This window comes from Leptopilina boulardi, unplaced genomic scaffold (assembly GCF_019393585.1).
Source record: "Leptopilina boulardi isolate dan_hultmark-lab unplaced genomic scaffold, ZJU_Lbou_2.1 LbouV2_324, whole genome shotgun sequence".
Lineage (NCBI taxonomy): Eukaryota > Metazoa > Arthropoda > Insecta > Hymenoptera > Figitidae > Leptopilina > Leptopilina boulardi.
Genome location: NW_026137890.1, coordinates 318,296 through 340,085, shown reverse-complemented (window position 1 = coordinate 340,085; position 21,790 = coordinate 318,296). Strand labels below are relative to the sequence as shown.

The window sequence follows — 21,790 nt, the reverse complement described above, 5'->3', positions numbered from 1 at the left end:
ATTTTTGAGATGGCATTATTTTTTGTTTTCGAGATATATGCACACTACCATAAGTATAATTGACGTGAAAGATAAAATTTCTAAGTCATAAAACACAAAAATAAAAGCCAAATAGTGATCTCGCCCCACGGTGTTCTCGCCCCACTCTACTCTACTGTTTAAAAAATACTTCAAAATTATTTTAAAAAATTTAGCTAATAGAAATAATTTGATTGAAACATTTGGTATTTAAATTAAATAATGTATTTTTTTACATCTGATAAATAAAATAATAATAATAAAGTCCTAAACATACTAAAATAATTCTTCAATATATAAAAATTATTGAGAAAAAATCTGAACTTTTGACATCACGAAATATCCCCCTTGTTTCTTCTACAAAGTCGATGAAAATTTGAGCGACTTATTTTTTCCGTGTAAAGTTGTAAATAAAAACTAAGAATAGAAAAATTGTGAAAAAAGGGACGGTAGTATACTACTGTTATTCAGAGCCCTGCCGTTGACAAAAGTGTACATCACGGTCCGCACCTTGCTTTAATGAGAGTAATAAAGCAAAAAACGAAAAACATTTTCATGAATAATTTTTTGGAAAAATTTTTTAAACAATTTTTTATTTTTGTTTCGTTGAAAGAGTCTTTTATTACGCAATTTGCAATTTGTTTCAAATCTGTGCGTTTATTCGTCAAAAAAATAACTTTTTAACTTTCTTTTAAATAATCTCGAAAAGTTAATGAATTAAGCGAAATTTTTTTTAATATTATGTTTCAGAAGGGTTTAAATATTATAGAAAAATTTTCGCATACTGATAGGATTTTTATTGAATAAGCTATAAGGTTTCAAAGTAGACCGTTGTCAAAATGGTGTAAAAAACCATGTATTTTTTATCTTCTCACAGAAAAAACTTGGACTCATTTTTGTTGCAACTCATTTTCTTTTGGGTATCGAAATGAGTATGGGACAAACTTCATGTTATTCAAAATGATATTGGCTGGAATTTCAGATTTCTAAGTTGGCATCATAAGCAGAGTAATTTTGTATTTCAATTATTGTTTCTAATATTTCAACAACACCAGAAAGATTATTTTGACCAGTACGAATATTTAGAAGTTTTTAAATAAAAATTATTTATTATTATTTACGTAGATAATAATTAATTTCATAAGTTTTTAAATTTACCGCTATTATTTAAGTTGGCAGTACCGTTCCTGTTGTCAAAACACATGTTTTCATTTTTCTAACCTAAAAACATATTTCCTTTATTATTTTATTACGCGATTACAAGCAATTTTTAATCAAATATATTAAGTCTAGCGTGTTATTTACTTCTTTGTAATTATTATATTTCATGTTTTTGTGCAAAATTATTCGTTATTTCACAATATTTTTCCATTTTTCTTTTTCTCAAAATGAAACTTGCCTGTTTCATTTTGATACTTTTACCTTAGAACTCGAAATGAAACAACCAGTTTCATTTTTGTTGCGAATCAAATTGAGTATAGAATCTATACTCAATTTGAATTCAGGTTTTTTCTGTGCTTAAATCCATAAGTGATGCACAAAATTTTTCTGCTTTTTGCAATTTCGAATAGTAACGTAGGAATAGTGTAGCTGCTGACTCCTAGTTGTCTCAATGTAATGCGATTTTTTTACCTGAGTTATAAGCTTTCAAAGACAGGGGTCTTTACATTTTGAACCGATCTATCCTCACTTTTTTAAGATTAATTATTTAATTAATTTTTTTTATTAATCCCGCTTTGTAATAAACATAAATTAATAAATTAAATTTAAAAAATTAAAAAATAGTTTTATGCAATATATGTAAAGACAACATTATTTGGAGATATAGAAAACCCGTCGTAGACAGGTACGACAGCTTTTACAATTTTAAATAATCAAGTTATAATTATGAATTGACGTGCAAGACTTGACGAAAGTAAAAGAATAAAATCATTAAATGTAGAAACTGCGTAAGATGTGTGTAAGAATTAGTTTTTCATGAAGGAAATGATTCGCGTTAAATTGGCAAATATTAGTGCAATACCGTAAATGTTGGCTAATTAATTAAGAAGCTTAATGTAACCTTTGAAGAAATAATTCTGAACCATTAAATTAAATTGTGAAGTTTCTTGCGAAAAAGCGAGAGGATTCAACAGCCTTTATAAATTTATAAGAAGCCTTAATTATCTTATGGATTTTTGTATATATTATGAACTTCACTGAAATCTTACAAAAGCGCAACTCTCTTAATAAATTATTTTCTCAGAAGCTGTCTTCAAACATTACAACAATGACAAACAACTTTTATCTGGTTTGTTTTTTTCATTCCTAAAGATATTTCCTGAATGCCTTCGTTTCCTAGTTCACGAATCATTAAATTTATTACATCACATTTTTTAATATGAAATCATTCACTTTAAAATATATAAATAAATAAGTAAAGAATACAATTTAAAAAATAGTATTATTTTAATTGACCAAATTAAGTGACTAACTAATTATTACTAATTACTAATTATAATTAATAATTGTTTTTTACTTATTTATTATTAATATATTTACTACAATTTTTATGCTGTTGGAAGAGGTAACTTTTGAATAAATAAACTTAATAAACTATACATAAAAGGTGTAGAGGATCAGTAACCATTATTATGAATAATGAAAAAAATAGGTGTAAATATAGTGAATCGTAATTTCTCTTTAATGTACAGTTAATATCTACAAAAAACAAACTATTTATCATAAAAGCACAGTCATTTCAAATATTAATTACAATGTTGTTTGCTTGCAAAAAATATAGAAGAATTTTTATTTATTTTTTCTTGTTATTCGTTAACTTTGAAAAAAAATAAAAGAATTTATAGTTTCCATTGCGCATCTTATAGGTTCGCTCTCGTTACGCAGTCCAAACACGAGTGAGTAAGTAGACTAGAAAAATTACTAATTGAGCTATGTTTACGTGCGAAAAATATGCAAAAATTATTAAAAAAAGATCTTACCAGAGTGCGTAAAACTCACTAATTAATTATCTCCTGTCATTAATTAGTATCATAAGTGCATTCCGATTTTAACATTTACCCAAGGTGTAATTAAAACAATCACACAAATGTTATAAAGTGATTATAACTTAATGGCAATAATCAATTATTCTGTTGCTTTCGTAACTTTTTAATTATTCACATTTTTTTTCATTTCCTATAGCTTTTTTTTAAATTTCTATTATATTTTTATATTCATCTAGGTATGTACTTGACTATTTTTATTATATTTTTTCAAATTTCATAAGTAAGGAAGTATTTCATTTAATTTTTTATTATCATGTTTTAAAAAGTCATCACTAAGCAGTGATGACTGAGTAGAATAATATACGGAAGTAATAAAAAATCTATTTATTCAATATTAATGAAATATTTTGATGAATATTTGCAACTGCAAAGTATTTTTATTAAAAAAAAGAGAGTTAGATTTTGACTTCGTCAATGTTTAGAGAGTTAATTCTCAAATTTTTTAGTGCTTTAAAAAAAGAATAGCTTATACACACAACAGAAGGTATGAGATTAAATTAAATTAAAAGGATAATAGAGATAATAAATTCAAATTTGAATTCTCTCTCTCTCTCTCTCTCTCTCTCTCTCTCTTACTCCTGCACGTTTCCATAACAACTCCTGCAGGTAGGAACCCAAGAGGTGAGAGTGCGCCCTAAGCGTTTCTTGACGTATTTTTTTACGCTGAATTCGAATCAGTCGTTAGCGGTTACATTTTCTCTAACACGACAATTTCATGATGGCGTAGCCAATATGTCAGGAAAAAATTAAAAATCAATAGCATTTGTTTAAAACATCCCAGCAAACACGTTCTATAATTGTTCTATCTATCAATAACATGTAGAAGTTATAGAACCAAATGGTAACAGTGTTCTAGACTAATGTTCCTAATATGTTACATAACTGTTTTATTTTTTTGTTCCAGAACTGTTCTTAGATATATATTCCATAAGTGTTACAGAACATTTAAGTCACAAATGTTCTAGAAATTTTGTACTTTTTTTGTTCTAGAATTGTGATATAACAATATTATGTCACCTTTCTAGAACAATATTCTCTTTTTGTTATAGAATAAATCCGGAAATTTGTTCTTAAATTATTCTGTAACAAATGTTCTATAAGAGTTCTAAAACATAGATGTCACAAATATTCTAGAAATGTTGTCCCGCTTCTGCTCTAGAACTGTGCTGAAAGACTACCCTACTGAAAATCCCTGTATAAGATCTTGTACAATTTCCTGTACAGGATCAGCAACTAAACTTGTACAAGTTCTGACCAGTTCCTGTACAGGAAAATGCATACGAATTTGGAACAAGTTCATGTGTGAGATCGTATGCAATTCGTATGCATTTTCTTGTACAGGAATTGGTCAGAACTTGTACAAGTTCAGTTGCTGATCCTGTACAGGAAATTATACAAGATCTTATACAGGGATTTTCAGTAGGGTATTACATGACATTTCTAGAACAGAATGCTTGTCTTATTCTAGAAATTATTAATAACTATCTGTTCTAGAATTATAACATTATGACAAATCTACAAATGTTCTGTAATACTTCAGTCACAAATGTCATTAAATGTTTGATCCTTTTTGTTGTAAGATTCCTATTTGAATTTTTTTTCATTAATAATGCCTTGCAATATAATTTTGTCAATTTTTATGCTAACATCAATTTTTTTAATATTTCAATATTATATAACATAGAATTTCAATAATATTGGATATTGAAACTTGACCAAAACAAAAACTATTTGATTTTCAACAAAAAATTAATATACAGTTTTCTCAAATCTAATTCATACATCGAATTAATGATTAAACGCAAACCTGAGAAATAAATAAATCTAACGCATGGGGGAATCGAACATACGGACTATGAGTCTATTGCTTTACCAACTACGCTACGTGAAAACGAATGTTAATTTATTGATGCCATTTGAACTTGCAAAATATCTAACTCAGAAAAGTTCTTAACATCATTTAGTTAAAGTTAAATGCATTTTATAAAATATAATTAATTATATGCTTTATGATTATCATGAATCACCCCAGTTGGATTTTCAAAAAAAAAAGTATAAATATATATTTTTTTTTCTTAAAAACGCGTTTTTCGTTGTTCTGAATCATTGTAAACATTAATTTTTTGTTGATGAAAAAATATTTGACTTTTGGACTTAGAATATTAAATAATATATATAAAAAAATGAATAGTATATCAAATAACTCATTATTCTCATTACACTTAAATATTTAATTGATCAAAATATTTTATTTTCCTTTAATAAAATAGTGTATTAACATTAAATAACGCATTATTTATATTAAATAATTTAATTAATTAGAATCAATAAAATAAATTTATTGTATCAAATACTTTTTATTTGTTTCAATAAAACGAAATATTTGAGTGAAATAAATAAATTAATTGTTTTAAGTAAATCATTATTATCCTTTCAAATAAATATTTAATTGATTGAAATATTTTTTTATTTGTCTTGATAAAATAGTGTATTAGTATTAAATAACGAATTATTTGTATTAAATAATTCAGTTTACTTGAATCAATTACATAAATTTATTGTGTCAAATACTTTTTATTTGTATCAAATAAACGAAATATTTGAGTGAAATAAATGAATGAATAGTTTTAAGTAACTCAGTATTTGTATGAAATAAATTCATTTATTCAATTATTTAATTAAACAAAATGCGATTTATTTGGTTCAAATAAATGGGATTCAAATAATTCAAGTTATTTGAATCAAATACATATTTTTTTGATCCAAATAAAAGTATTTGAACCAATTAAATATTTTTCAAATAATTTTAAGTATTTGAATCAAATAAATTTTTTTTTCAATGTAACCATTACGTATTCGTGTTTGCTGGGATGTTACTCTGAGGTTTTCAATAAGTCGGACAAAAAAACGGAAAATATGTTTGATTCCCTTGACTCTTGTTACTAGGAAATTTTCAGGGTCGCTGATTACGAGTGTGTAACCAGATTTTGAAAATTTAAAATGTCGGATCCCATATGGCGAAATTTTTTTTAATTTATCGAATGTAAAACACAGTAACCCCAGAGTGATGAGTTTCGAGCGAATCCGATGAATTTAAAAAATAGGTTCGCCATAGTGGATTCCCCAGATATCACAACAATTTGCAGCAATTCTTCAGCAAGTTTACAATGCCAAATTTGTTAGTTTGCAATGTAAATTTGCTGCAAAACTGTGGCAAATAGCTATATGTCCACGCTTTGCGAAGTTTGCATTGCAAGTTTGCAAAAAAATGTTACATACAATTTGCAGAAAATTTTTATGGCAAACTTGAAGAAAATTTGCTGATAATTTGCTCAAGTTTTCTTAAAATTTGTCATAAAATTTTCCTGCAATTTTTCTGAAAAATTTTTCTGCAAACTTGCAATGCGAGGACATATAGCTATTTGCCACAGTTTTGCAGCAAATTTACATTCTAAACTTATAATTTGGCATTGCAAATTATTGTTGTGCTATCTGGGTCGACACTATTTCAATTTTAAGGTCAAAATCAAATTCAGCGACCTTAAAAACCCTTATATACCAGGTTTAAAAAACTCTGTGGACTAGATTTTGCTGTAAATTTTTATACCATCATAGTAATATTTTCTCAATCTGATGTACGATTCATAATAATCAGCGACTTTGAAAACTTCTGAATAACAAGTTTACAGCAAATACAAACAGTTAAAAAAATTTTTTGTCATCCATTTTCAATTTTCAAAAATTGATATCTAATTCATAAAAAAACAGAAACCATTGTTCACAGATTTATTGTAGAATCTTCCTCATGGATTTGTAAAATTTAACTGTAAATATTTCATTAAAAAATAACTATGATTCAAACTTGCACATTTATTGAAACTAGAATTGTTATAGAAACGTTATATAAAATTTTATTTTAAATAAATTTTTGGCTTCTTTTCTGATAGAGAATGAAATGTTTCTCTTGAAATGAAATATAAGTACGCAATCATACATTTTTAATCATATACATTTCAGCTTTTATTATTAAAGAAACGTTATTGTTTTAGTTAAAAAAAAATTTAATACTAAAAAGTAAAATATTAATGAATATAGCATCGATTTATTAATAATACACAATAAAAAAAATACAAGTTTATCCTGAACAGTGAACTGGAGCAAATCACAGAAGAAAATCTTTCCGCACTGTGGAGATAAATTAAACAACAAAATTAGCCGAGCATGTAGTGGCAATTGAACTCTAATTGCTGTATGAGAAGAGTAAAACTTCTGTATAAATTAAAATTGAATTAGGAATAGCATTGAGTTTAGTTAGTAAATATAAGTGAAAATGGTAAATCGAAAGGCGGATTTGTTGTTTAACTACACAAACTAATCTGAAAGTATATTTTCTAATTTTCCGAAAGAAGAGAAATTTCTGAAGTTATTTGAACTAGAATTCAATTCCTGATAATTTGAAGCTGACGCTTTGTTTTAAATCCGATTAATTTCAATGACTTTGACCCAGAATAACACCCTTAAAAACTTTGCTTATACAATATACGATTTAAACGGTTGTTCTTATTATTTGCTACTTAATGAGTAAAATTACAATAGAAATAATAAAAATTTTTCTTAAACTAAAAACTATTTCTTCTTAAATGGATATTAAATATTTAAATCCTTTCTTTTCAATTTTTCTGCTTTTTTAATAAAAATAACCATTTATACCAAATTTAGTAATTTAGTATTAATTATATCATAATTATCTAATATTTAATTTAAATTGAATTAAATTTACAATATTTGTAAAAGCATAATTTTTTTAAAATTATTTAAAGTAGATTAGAGAGATTAATGATTCATCAACCCTCAAAAAGAACATTTAATTTCGGCATATTAATTCTACGTTCACTCGATTTTGTAAATGTCCTTCATGTCTGAAAATGTGACCTTGTCGACCGAAAAAGAGAAATGGCTTAAGGCGCATGAAATCTGATCTTGAATCATGATAATTCTTGTCAAAAAGATATTTATTAAAAACGCAGAGTCAACGAAGAATTTGTAAAAAAAAAAAAAGTATGAGTGCTTTCTCTGTTGAAGTGAAGAAGAGCATCGTAAGGCTTCAAAGTTTAAAAAAAACACATTAAAGAGTCTCGGAATTAACGGTAACAATTAAATAACAAACAAGGCGGAATTTACACTTTTTTTAAACATTTAATAAAGAATAAATAAAACTAAAGAATTACATAAAAAATACAGAAAAAATCTAAGCCTAACTAAAAAATATGTAGAGAGCATTGAATGTTAATTATATAATTTTAATTACAAGTTTATCAGATAATTTCTAATTCTAATGAAGAATTTGATTATCAATGTAAGAATTTCCCGTGTCATTGGTAATTATTTATTCGATGAACAAACGAATCAAAACCTTTTGTGTACATAAAAAACTCAGATTATGTGAGATTACTTGTGCTTCATACATGTAATGCGTGGAACGTGTAATGTGTATGCAGTAAAAACTGCAATTTCATTAATCATAAAAAATAAAACGTCCTTGAGAACAAATGCATCATAAAACAAACGATATCAGGAAGAATCTTTCAGTGAAACCACGTTAATAAAGGGAAAGGTTAAAGAACTCATGTAGCCAAAAAATCTTAATTTTGCGAAAAAATACGTTTCAACTGAATTATATATTTGCCTTTATTATCATAGAAATTCTAATCAGTTTTCTATAGAAAGAAACGTTTTTGGTTTTTTAAACCGAAAAGAAATAAATAAAAAACATTTTTTTAACACGTCTTAAAAAATTTCAGGTAATGAAAATGATTCTACAATAAAATCTCAAATACTACAATATTGTTAAAAGGAGTATTTTAATATAGAAAAAATTCGAATTATTAAAGTAAAAGGGGTGATGATCCGAAAGCAAGTTGAAACCAGTTTGAAAAGTGGTACATAAAAAACGACAAAGCAATTGAAGAAAAGTGTAAGGAACGATAATGTAATTGATGAAGGACCTATCAGGAAGAATTCTACCAATGCTCCAAAAATTTCCTGCTTCTTAATCGAACTGTTTCGGTATCTCAAGGAAACCCATAAACTTCAATATATAACTTGACAAACTCGTTCCATATATTAAATATAACATTCTTGTTTTTCACATGTTATTTTCAATACAAATTTTTCATGATAAATGAATTAATAGAATACTTAAAGTAGATCCTTATGACAGAGAGGAATTGAGAGTAAGCACGTAATGCAAATCGCGCTTTCCTATAAACATTTAGTCAAGAGATTAGGTTTTTTAACTTAAAAAAAATAAATAAAATAATCAATTATAAAAATATTTTATAGGTTTTTAAATCAGAAAAATTGTTTTTGTAAATTAATTACTTAATTATTTTTACATTGGGGCCGATAAAATTTTTTTTATTTTAATTGTTATTTATTTTTTTTATTAATTTATTATAATTATAATTTTTATAATATAATTTTTTGTTATAATTATTATTAATTCTTCTATCGGGCCCACATGTAAAAATAATTTATTTATTTATAAAAACAATTTTTTTATTTAAAAACCTACATACAATTTTTATAATATTTTTTATTAATATTTTTTTGGGAAGTTAAAAAAAAATTAATCTTTGGCCAAATGTTTCTAAATTTAATTTTTTTTTTTAAATATAAGATATTTTTAATACAAAAATATTTACGAAACCAAAATTTATAAAATTTGAAAATAAAAAAAAAGTATATGATATTTTTTAATAAAAAATAGCAAATGTATAATGCCTTTTTTTAATTCTACACTATTAAATAGACATCAATAATTGTACACAATAAATAAAAGAAATAATGTAATTTTAAATAAAATGAGAACATCCTTAAAAATTAAATTGTAAACATTGTTGTCAGTACCTATTAAAATTACCCACAATTTAATACATTATTAATTTGTGTAGAATTTTCTATGGTGTTTAGTTTCACATTATTATTATTTTATGTTTTAACTGAATTAAATAAATAAAGATAATATTTATAAAAATTATAATTTGAAACAATTTGTCAATAATAATTTCATTTTACAGGGGTTATTAATATATTTGATTCAGTTAAAAAAACATTAACTTTTATATATGGGTGATTTCACGTGAGATTTCAGTTGACCATATGTATTCGGCCATATATATATTTTTTTTTGTTCTGTAGTGAAAAAAAGAGATACGTATGTTTTTTCTGACAAATTTTCGAGTTATGAATTTTTAAAATTTCAGTTTTATAAATTCAGACCTATATTCAATGGCTGATAACTCGAAAAAAATGGATTTTTTCAATTTTTGCTGAGAGAAGAAAAGTTTCAGTTTTTCTTTTACCTTTCAATAATGTTAACAAATTTTTTTTTTCATTTTTTATTAATATAATAATAATTTTTTATAAACAAATTAAGTTTTTTAAATTTAAATATGTTATAATTAAAATTTAGAGTGGGCCGATAAGTTTTATAGGTTTAAATAAACATTTAAACACCATGCGATGCATTCTGAAAATTTCTGAAAAGTAAAACAAATTGTTAAAAATTATTTAAAAAAATTTTTTTTGGAACCTGAAATCATATTTCATTATGAAAAATGAAAAAAACAATTTTTTTCGTTAACATTATTGAAAAGTAAAAGAAAAAGTGAAACTTTTCTTCACTTAGCAAAAATTGAAAAAATCTATTTTTTTAGTTTATCAGCCATTGAAAATAGGTCTACATTTACAAAAGGGGCCATTCATTAATTACGTAAGGCTCTTAGGGGGAGGGGGGGGTCCAGCAATTCTTACGTTCAATAGAAAAAATGGCGCTAATGCATGTAAAAAATCTTACGTGGGGGGAGGGGGGGGGGTCAAAATAGCCAAAATCATCCTTACGTAATTAATGAACGACCCCAAACTGAAATTTTAAAAATTCATAACTCGAAAATTTGTCCAAAAAAATACGTATCTCTTTTTTTCACTACAGATCAAGAGAAAAATATATTTGGCTGAATTTAAAGGGTCGACTGAATTCTCACGTGAAATCACCATATGTTAAAGAAAAAATTTTTTTAATTAAAAATTTATAATAATTATGATAAGATTTATCGAAAAAGATACTTTATATTAACAATAAGTGTATTTCATTTTGTGGCAAATCGTCTTCAAAATAATAGATCATGTATGTTGTAACAATTCTTCTTGTAGAGCTTTGTGAAAAGTATGTCAATTTAGAAACTTTTATTTGGATTTTTAACTACAATATCCAATCTACATAACTCATGTACAACTTTCTAGGACTAATTTTTGTAATTTTTTAATCATAACATAAATCATATATAGTTTTAATTCTTAGTTAAATATGTCATAATTCTTTTCGAAAGACTTTCTCAGACTGCCACTCTTAAAATAGTCCAATTTTGTTCATTTATGTGTAGTTAAATCCAGTCTCCATACATATGACTGTTTTATATGGTAAAAATGTTTTGCACCACTTATGGTTTTTATTTGGAGATAAAATAGACAAAAATTTAAACCTGGTTATTTCACTTTAACATCGGAACTCATTTGAACTTTATATTTTACAAAGTACAAATTTCCAATAAAATATTATTTAAAACCCTATGAGCGAAAAACATCTCTGTTGTGAAAATGTCCCCAAAACGTTTTGAAAACGCAATTTAAATGCACCAGTGTTCATCACATTAAGACATTTATTAACGGGAGGCGTTGAAATATGAAAGTTACTGAATGCTAAAAAAAATGATTAGAAATTTAAGTGGCAGCTGATAATAATACTATATCAATTAGAATTTTTTTTACTAATTCAGATTTATAGAGTAAATGTAATAAATGTAATATTTACAATTTCAAGAAATCTATAGATGACATGACATTTTATTATTATAATAAAGTAAGAAAATTAATTTCTAAAATAAAAATTAAAGCTATTGTTTTTTCTGTACAAAGTAAAAGTCTCAAGTTGTAGTTTCCATTTTCTAGAAAATTGTTCATTAGAACTTTTACGTTTTCTATACCTTACTTTAATTGAAAATCCTTAACATTAAAGTTAGCTGAAAAAAAACAATTTGACCACAAGGTGATTATCTGACTATCTGCTTAATTCCACGGATATCAACTTTCATAAGTGCCCTTACTACTGATTTAAAGATTGTTAATGACAATATAAAAGAATTAAAGTTTTTTTTATATAAATCTTTATTTATCTCGTCTAAAGTATAATCATTCTAAGCGATATTGACTCTCTCGAATCATCTCTTTAAATCTGAATCAGTAATAAGTATACCACTGACCCGAACAAAGCTGATAAATCAGTGAAATTTCGCTGATTCAGACTTATAAAACCTTGAGGACTTTCGAATTTATTTTATTTTTGTTCATAAACACCATGACCCTGTGGGCAAAAAACCATGTACGTTCTAAAAACGTTTAAAGAACGTTTTTAGAACGTTTCATGTCCACCAAATAATGTTCTGGAACATTATTTGAACATCCATGTTCTTAAAATGTTCCAGAACAATATTTGGTGGACATGAAACGTTCTAAGAACGTCCTTTAAACGTTTTTAGAACGAACATGGTTTTTTGCCCACATGGGAGTTTTAACATACAAAATGAATAATGAACTTACGTGAAAATAAATAAAGGCAAACCTAAAGTTGCCTTTCAAAGCAAAAAAGGTTGGTTTTAAAACAGACTACTATACAATTTATATTTATTATTATTATATTTACTATACTATTTAAGACTTTGTTTTTATACAGTGAAAAATTTTTTATCTATCGATAAAAAAGAAAATAGTGAATTCTGTACGCTCGTTGTCAAATCACAAAATCAAAAACTTTCATAAAGTTATGAAACAAATGACTTTCTTGTTTAATGAATGAAATTGAAAACATCTTTTTGTTAAATACCTTTATAAAAATATTGCGATCACCTTCTTAACTTTGTAATGACTTATTAAAGATTTTATTCAAAAGTGAGGAACCCCTTATTTTGTTTACTTCATTATGTCGATGACCTTCACGTTTTAAGTGAACAATTTTTCTGTTTCAGTAAAAATGGCATCGGCAGCTGCTGAATTGGTGGCTGAAAGGGAAGCAGTGTCACGACATGAAATAATCAAGGACACAAACAGGTCATTCGTAGGGGCAGAAGGCCTCGTTCGAATGGCTTTAGAGCAATATACTGAAATCTTAACGACTGCTTCCGATCCAAGAGTGAGCGACTGGCCTCTAATGGATTCCCCCTTCCCAACTTTTGCAATTGTGCTTTTGTACCTGTACTGTGTGACAATTCTTGGTCCACGCATTATGGTCAACAGAAAACCCTTTCGCCTCAGGAACGTCCTCGTTGCTTACAATGCTTTTCAAGTAGTTTTTTCTTTGGGGATGATGTATGAGGTACATATAATACATATTATACTACATGTTTAATAATATAATTTTAATACTTCATATTTTAACAATATCAAAATTTATTATTATAAAATATAGTTTTATTTCACGTTTCTTATATCATAATTAATTATCCTAATCTTATTACTAATTATATTTTTAAAAAAATAATCTTCATTTATAAGCAGAATGCATATTGTAATTCGGTTTAAAGAAACGACCATAAATTTTCGCAATTGAATTAAAATTAAAGTGAAAAAATGTTGCATTAACTAAGAAAATTGGGAAGAAATCAATGCAGAGAAGGACCCTTTATTATGACATGTGCAAAATATCTTACCAATCAGTAACCCGGTTAGACGACTTCTTCGGGTAACAGGAAAGTGGAGCACCGTTTTTTCGTAAAAAAAGATACTATACTTCGTGATGCTGTATATTTAAATATGTCGATAACTTTCCGAAGTGAAGAAAATACTATTATTATCCCGATACATAGTAAAGAATACTTGCTTTTACAAACCATTAACTTAAATTTCTTTCATTACCTCAAACATTACTAGAATATGTATAGGTCTTTATGTGTACTGGAAAAGTTTTTCTAAACAACCATTAAACAAATATAAATGGTGAAATGAAGAATTTAATTGGAGAAAATTAGTGCTGCATTCAATAGTGATATATTCAATAAATATTTGAAATCAAGAACATACTTATTGAACTTCAATCCCAATAAACAATCTTTTTGTTTATATAACCAAGTCAATAAAATTTCGACAAATTATTGTTGTCTGATTAATCACAGACGATTCAAATATAAGCTTTGCCATAAAATCCAATCCTGATATTAAAAATTTACTCTAGATCTCTATTAGTTTAGGTTTTTGTACGACAACTGCAAAACTATAGAATTATTGCAGAAAAGCTGACATAAAATTATCTGCCTACAACGGGAACCGAACACAGTAAAAACCTGGGCTCATTTTTGCTGCAGATCAAAATGATCCTGCTGGCTGGATCATTTTGAGCCCAGGTTTTTATGACTGATTTTTGTAATTTTGGGTGTGTTGAATGAAAATATGTTTCGTAAAATGCTCCATTACCTTCAAATTTTTTGTAATTAAAAAATGCAAAACAGTAACTTTTAGCCTACTTTAGAGTACGAAACTCATACGAAAAAATCCCTACTAAAAATTTCTGTACAAGAAAATTTGCCACAAAAATTTCAAAATAATTTTCCCTGACTTCCAGACAAAAATTTTGTATTTTTCCCTGACATTTTCGTTTTTTTCCATCAAATATAAATTCTATCAAAAATTGTGTTATGAAATTTCGATAAAATAAAACTTGGGTCAAATAAAAATTCTACAAATAATTCTGTAAAATTGTTATTTTGATATATAAATTCATAACAAATGAATATTTTAAAGTAAATCTAGGTTCACAACATTTTTCCAGCACTGTTTTTTAAATTCCCTGACAAAAATTAATTTCCCTGACATTTCCCTGACTTGTGGCAACCCTGAATTTGTACCAGTTCTGGTCAAGAAAATGCACAGGTTCTTGTACATATTCTTATGCAGGTTCATATATACAAGAACTTCTACATGAACACGCTCATGTTTTTATACAAGTATATTTTCCTGTACAAAAACTTGTGCAAGATCTTGTACTGTTTCTATTTGTCCTGTATTTGTTGCAAAAAATCTCTAAAGAGAAATTGTAAAAAATTTTGGACGCTAAACACATATCCGAACTTGGAAATTGAAAAAATCCCTTTTCGGGGTACTTTTTGATTTTTTATAACGGCACAAACATTTTTTTTTAAGTTTTCGTGATATGCATTTGAAAGCTCATATCTTCATATTGAACAATTTGCAATTTAGAACATGTGACCTGGACAGTTAAAAGGGACCTTACGTCCGAAAATATCGGTTTTTTATTGATTGGTGATTCTGATAGAGAAATCTTTTTTCTATTAGAATTACCAATCAATAAAAAATTAATTTTTACGGACGAAAGGTCCCTTTTAACTGTCCAGGTCACATATTTAAAAATATTTATTTTTGTATGAGACATCCTTGTTTGAATTTTTTCAATTTCCAAGGTCAAATTTCTCAAAAACCTAGGGTGATGGAGCAATTCCGAGTTCGGATTCGTGTATAGCGTCAAAAAACATGTAAGAATCACCATATGCAATCCCATAAATAAAAATGCTGTTGCACTGTGTTATATTTAATATATATTTACACTCAAAAAAAATCATGGTAAATTTGACTAAATTTTAACTATTTCTCCTAGTTCCAGGAGGCACCTATGAACAAACAGTAGTTGAAACAACTATGTAAAAATTGTCAGATTAACTGTAAAGTATAGTAAAAATTATTACTTTTACAGTAAATTTAACCAAATAAAGAAGTTATTTCAATGATTTTTTGTCAGTCACATTAACTGTTTCATTAGGTTGCAGTTACTAATTTTCATGGTTCCAGGAGGTGCCTATTAACAAAAAGTAGTTGAGACAACTATGTAAAAACGGTTAAATCAAGTGTAAAATTTAGTAAAAAAAACTATTCAAAGTAGTAAAATTATTATTATTAATATTAGTATAGTAACTAGTATTAGTAATTTTAACTAAGTGAAATTGACTACTAAAATTTAGTACCACCAACTATTTAAATTTAGTTAAAATGGATCTGAATATGGTACTTTTAACTGCTTTGTTTTAACTACACATTTTTAGTCATTTTTACGTGATATTAATTAAAATAAATAAAAAGAAAATATAGGTACATATGAGCAATTCCATGTGAAATTCAGGGGTCTATCCTCCGATTTCTTCTATACTACGTTTTTGGGTAGAGATCTAATTAAGTAAAAAAAATTTCGAAAAAAAATATTTATTATTTTCGAGATATTTTCATTAAAAAATTAGTGCAACTTTTTTTTCAATTACTAATAACTTTTTCACTATTAGTCCTAGAAAAAAATTTCTACAACGTTTTTTGCTCAAAAAATATTGAAGTTTAAGAAAAAAAATTAATTTTGGAAAATTAACAATTTTTAATTTATTTATTTAAAAATAAAATTTATTTTTAATTTTTAAACTTGTTATCGGGCTCCGTTTAAGCTGAAAAAATTCATGAACATACCTTAATATGATATAGGGTTCATATAGGGCTCCTTGGATGGGGATTTTGATAAGCATTAGAATGGTGTTTTTAAAATTATTCCAAGTTTTTTTGTTTGTAAAATATTTCATTTTTTATTAATTTTTATTAAATAATTAATTAATATCTCAAAAACAAAAAATAAGGTATTCGCCAAATTTGGCACATGTCTTTGGCTCATATTAAGGTATGTTCATGAATTTTTTCAGCTTAAACGGAGCCCGATAACAAGTTTAAAAATTAAAAATAAATTTTATTTTTAAATAAATAAATTAAAAATTGTTAATTTTCCAAAATTAATTTTTTTTCTTAAACTTCAATATTTTTTGAGCAAAAAACGTTGTAGAAATTTTTTTCTAGGACTAATAGTGAAAAAGTTATTAGTAATTGAAAAAAAAGTTGCACTAATTTTTTAATGAAAATATCTCGAAAATAATAAATATTTTTTTTCAAAATTTTTTTTACTCAATTAGACCTCTACCCAAAAACGTAGTATAGAAGAAATCGGAGGATAGACCCCTGAATTTCACATGGAATTGCTCATATATTTTAAAAAAAAATAAACAAAACATTAATAAAATAATTATATATATATACATATATATATAAATAAAAAAGGTAAAATTCCTATAGCATACTAAGTGAAAAAAAAGTTGGTCGGATGTGACTGTAACTTGCACATAACTTTTAAACAGAAAGATGAAAAAAAATTTGACGTATATGTTTTCGAAAGGTTTGTTCCTGCTCTTTCGAGTATTGCAAAATTTTTTTCAAAATTTGACCATTTTTTTGAAAATCAAAATTTTGTTGACTTTTTTCAAATTTTTTTGGAAGTTTAAAGCGTATACTTTCAACAAAAAAATATGGAAATGTCCTTTTTCTTTGTCTTAGAGATATTTATTAATTAAATAATTAGTGTTAATAAAAAATAATATATTTTATAAACAAATAAAGTTATCGTAATTCTGACGTTACTATATATGAAAGTTAGTGGATTCTTAATAAACAATTGGCTAATATTGAAATTGTTTATAAAAAATCCTTCAATCTAAAATAGTTCACATAGGGCTCGTTGGATGCGGAATTACGTCAGCTTTCAATTGGTAGCTTCGGAATTGCAATAACTATATTTATATGTAAAATATTTCATTTTTTATTAACATTAATTAATTAATTACATAATATCGCGAAAATAACAAAAAAGGACATCTCAATATTTTTTGTAGTGAAAATACACATTTTTAACTTCAAAAAAAAAATATATATATAAAGACCGATCTTTAAAAAAAAGCCAATGAAAATTTGATTTTCAAAAAATGGATATCCTTGAGATATCTTAAGGATAGCGCATGGATATTCTACATGGGATATCCTCAGGATAAATTTCCGTTCTGTGCGACATCCCACGGGAAATCCCTGAGATTTCCTGTAGTAGTAGTAGTATAGTTTGACGTTGGCATTTATACTAGCTTTGCGCCTTGTATATACAGCCATGACCTGGTATTAGAGATTTCCTGTGTAGGATATATATTTTTGCGCATGTGCGGGAAACTGCCTGTGATCGTTTCACACGGCTGACAAAATGAATACAGTGTAAACGTTTCAGGAACGTCTTTCCAAAAATACTTAATGTAAATCATTTGTTGCAATATAAAGCTATATTTATATATTTGATGGAAAGAGAATTAAACCCCTTAACTGCTGATGACGAAGATTTTGGCCATCAAATTTTTGTCATCGCAGTTAAGAAGTTAATAAAAAAGTATTATGATTATATTTATACATTTCATAATTATGTTATATTTCAATTTTAAAAAATGTAAAAAGCTCAATTTATTTTGGATAGTCTATATGAGATATCCCGTTTCAGATACTGCGGGAAATCCCGTATAAGATATCCCTGGGATATACAGCACAGGTTACCCACGGGATGGAAATTTAGATATCCTAGGGATAACTTTGATATCTCTTGGATATCCCATCATTTCGTGGGATATCTTTTTGTTGTGTGGGGGATAACTCATAAAAAATTAATATTTTTAAAAGATCTAAATTGGAAATTGTTGAGGAAGAAATGAGATTTCATATATATATCACGAAAACCTCTGAAAATTTTTTGTAACGTTATAAAAAATCAAAAAGTAACCTAAAAACGGAATTTTTCAATTTTCAAGATCAAATTTCTCGAAAACCTAAGGTGATGGAGCAATTCTGATTATGAATTCGTGTCCAGTGTCAAAAAACTTATATGGGTCACCCAATGCGGTCCCAGAAATAAAAATGCTGTTGCATCGTGTTACCGTATCAAAATTAAAATACATTCATAATTTTGTTTTGTTTTCTAATATTGAAACAAAAATAAATTTCGACATTCTTGATTGACCCTGTAAAAATTTAACAATTTTTCAAAATATCTTCCACCACACTGAATTCATTTTAAATTTTGACTTCTTAATGAGTTCAACGCTTCTAAATATAAAAGATTTTCTTTTAAGATAATGCTTGGTGTTGAAAAATTTGATGAATTTTTATGAACAATTTTTTTATCAATTTTTTAAAATTTAATAATTTTCAAATTTACAGAATAAATGAAAAGTAGAAAAACATTGAAAAGTGTATTTGGAGACAGTGAGAGTAGGCAAAAGTAATTTCAGAATAAAGTAACAGTTTTATCTGAGGTCATTATTTTAAGTAGAGGATGTACAAATCTTTGAATTCGCGAACGACCTATCGACTCATCGACGTCTAAACACATTGCCCAACGGAGATTTGTTCAGGAGTGCGGTTCGTTAAAGGCGAAGCATCCTGTTTTCGAGAGTTTGTGTAATGATTTTTTTCCCCTCGAGAAATTTCCATCGACTACTTTCCATAAGCCAAGGTCCACACTGTCGCTCTGCGAAACACTTGAACGCAGCTTGCGTACATTACTACCGATGAAAATGATCAGGAGACAGCAATTTTTAATTACGATATTTTTAATTTCTTGTACTCGGCAAACCTCCAATTTTTTGTTAATTTTAAAATCAAATCTCAAAATCTAAATTACTTTTATCAAGATTAATTTAAAATTATTTGCCTCATTCTCATTCGAAACGTTACCGTAAAATGGGGAAAAGTCGACGATTATTACAAATTAAATTTAAAAATTTCTTTTTATCTTTTCTAAGAAAAAAATTCCTTTAATTATGATTACTTTGGTTTGTATACTTCCAAAAATTGACTTTACTTAATTAAAAATTTTTTAAAAATTACTTAACAAACCATTCTTGGTTTGTCAATGACTATTTTTTAAATGTTAAAGGGGGGGGGGTGTAAATAAATAAAAGGGTGTATAAATATTTTTCTGGAAAATAAATAAATTTTTTTATATAATAATATTACAGAAAAGGAGTGAAACTTTATATATTAAAACATTAAAAGTATTAAAATTGTATTTTATGTTATTCTCATAGTTTTTTGAGAAAAACTTAAAAAAAATCGCCGACTTTACCCCATTTTACAGTATATTTACAAAAAATAATTCCTGAGTGCAAAATCAGGTCCTCTCTTTTAGACAAGTTTTGATCTATTAAAATATTTAATGAGTTTACAGAACTGTTGAATAATGCCTTCCCTTGTTCGATTATTTTATTGTCTTAAGCATTTGTTTTTCTGTATAAGACGAGGAGAAAAAATAGACAATCGAATTGAAAATGGGATGGCGTCATTGAATAGTACTGTTCCAGCATGAGGTGAAAAAGTTTTAAAAGTATGTAACTGCGCTCAACTCTCAAGTCAACTATGCATAAATCGCAGCTATGTGCTCATGAACATTAAAAGTTAAACACATCAATATTACATACAAAGGTGGACACAGGTATTGGAGAAGAACTGAATACGAATGGGCCCCATTTCAAAGATGTTACAAGTTATTCTTAGGCGAGAGAATTTCCTATCGACAAACGTTACGAAATTCACTTATACTTTTCTAAAAAGCTTCTTCACTTCATTAATGTATTTCTATACATTTTTTTATCAATTTTAATGCTGAAAAAAATACGTATGTATATTTAAAAAAAACTAAAATTTTAAAGCAAAAGTGTATCTCAATAATAAATAGTAATGTACATAATTTGTTAACTTTAAATAAATAAACAATTCATTTACAATTCGCTGGTCGACTTACAGATAATAAACTAATTTTTAAAGCAAAAACAAAAAAAAATTGTATAAATTTTTTTACACGCTTTTTCCTCCTTAAAGAGGCAAATATTAACTCTAATGTTTCAAATGACTTTTTCAAAAAGCCTTAATTTATGCAGAATGCAAAAGATTAATACAATTAGTATACAATAGTATTAAGATACTATTACTACTAAATAAATCAATAAAATTTCAATGGTAGTCGCAGTATAAAATTCGACTGAATTAAGTTAAGAAAGTAAATAAAGAAATATAAAATTTTTTAAATATTATGTTAAAAAAACAGAATAGAAATTGTATAAAATTAATAAAATATAAATAAATTGAAAAAACAAAAATAAGCTCGGAAATTTACACAGTCTTGATTCTAATTTTTATGATTGCAGCACTTAATGTCAGGATGGTTGCTAGAATACAGCTACAAATGTCAACCAGTTGATTACTCTCATAATCCTTCAGCCCTCAGGATGGCCAATCTTTGTTGGTGGTATTTCATAAGCAAATTTACAGAATTCGCTGATACGGTACGTTATTAATTATGTAGCATATTTATGTTTTTGAAATAATCATTTTTATACTTTTGTTGGTTAATTCAAATTTCTATTTCAGTTTTCTTAGTGTACAAATGTAAAAAAATCTCTTTGATACGTATAGATGAAAAATAATTAAATTATATATGATACGGGCATTTCATTTTTTGCAAATTTTTAAAAAGTTCCATGATTTTTAATTAAATTCCCTGACATTCCTGACCGCTGGACACCCTGTTTATACCCTGAATTATTAATCTTTTAATTATTTCACCATGTTGGTCATTATTTTGGTAAATATCCAATAAGTATATTATTTCCTCTCGTAAGTACCCAAATAGCACTTAATAGTCGTACAATGTTGCTGCAATATTGCCGTGCAATGTTACCAATATTGGAGTGTAATATTACAGCAATCTTCAA

The 21,790-nt window shown here is 26.4% G+C and overlaps 2 protein-coding genes across 2 annotated transcripts in view; one reads left to right on the top strand and one right to left on the bottom strand.

Annotated features, from left to right (window-relative positions):
- The window catches only part of LOC127284327 (elongation of very long chain fatty acids protein AAEL008004), a 272,157-nt gene that overhangs the window by 215,199 nt on the left and 35,168 nt on the right, over positions 1-21,790 (bottom strand). The window lies entirely within an intron of this gene.
- Positions 1-21,790, top strand: part of LOC127284328 (elongation of very long chain fatty acids protein AAEL008004-like) — a 73,977-nt gene that overhangs the window by 19,249 nt on the left and 32,938 nt on the right. The window contains exons 2-3 of the mRNA XM_051309726.1: positions 13,148-13,494; positions 21,224-21,361. Coding sequence (XP_051165683.1) covers positions 13,153-13,494; positions 21,224-21,361 — 480 coding nt within the window. The 5' untranslated portion in view covers positions 13,148-13,152. The remainder of the gene's footprint in view (positions 1-13,147; positions 13,495-21,223; positions 21,362-21,790) is intronic.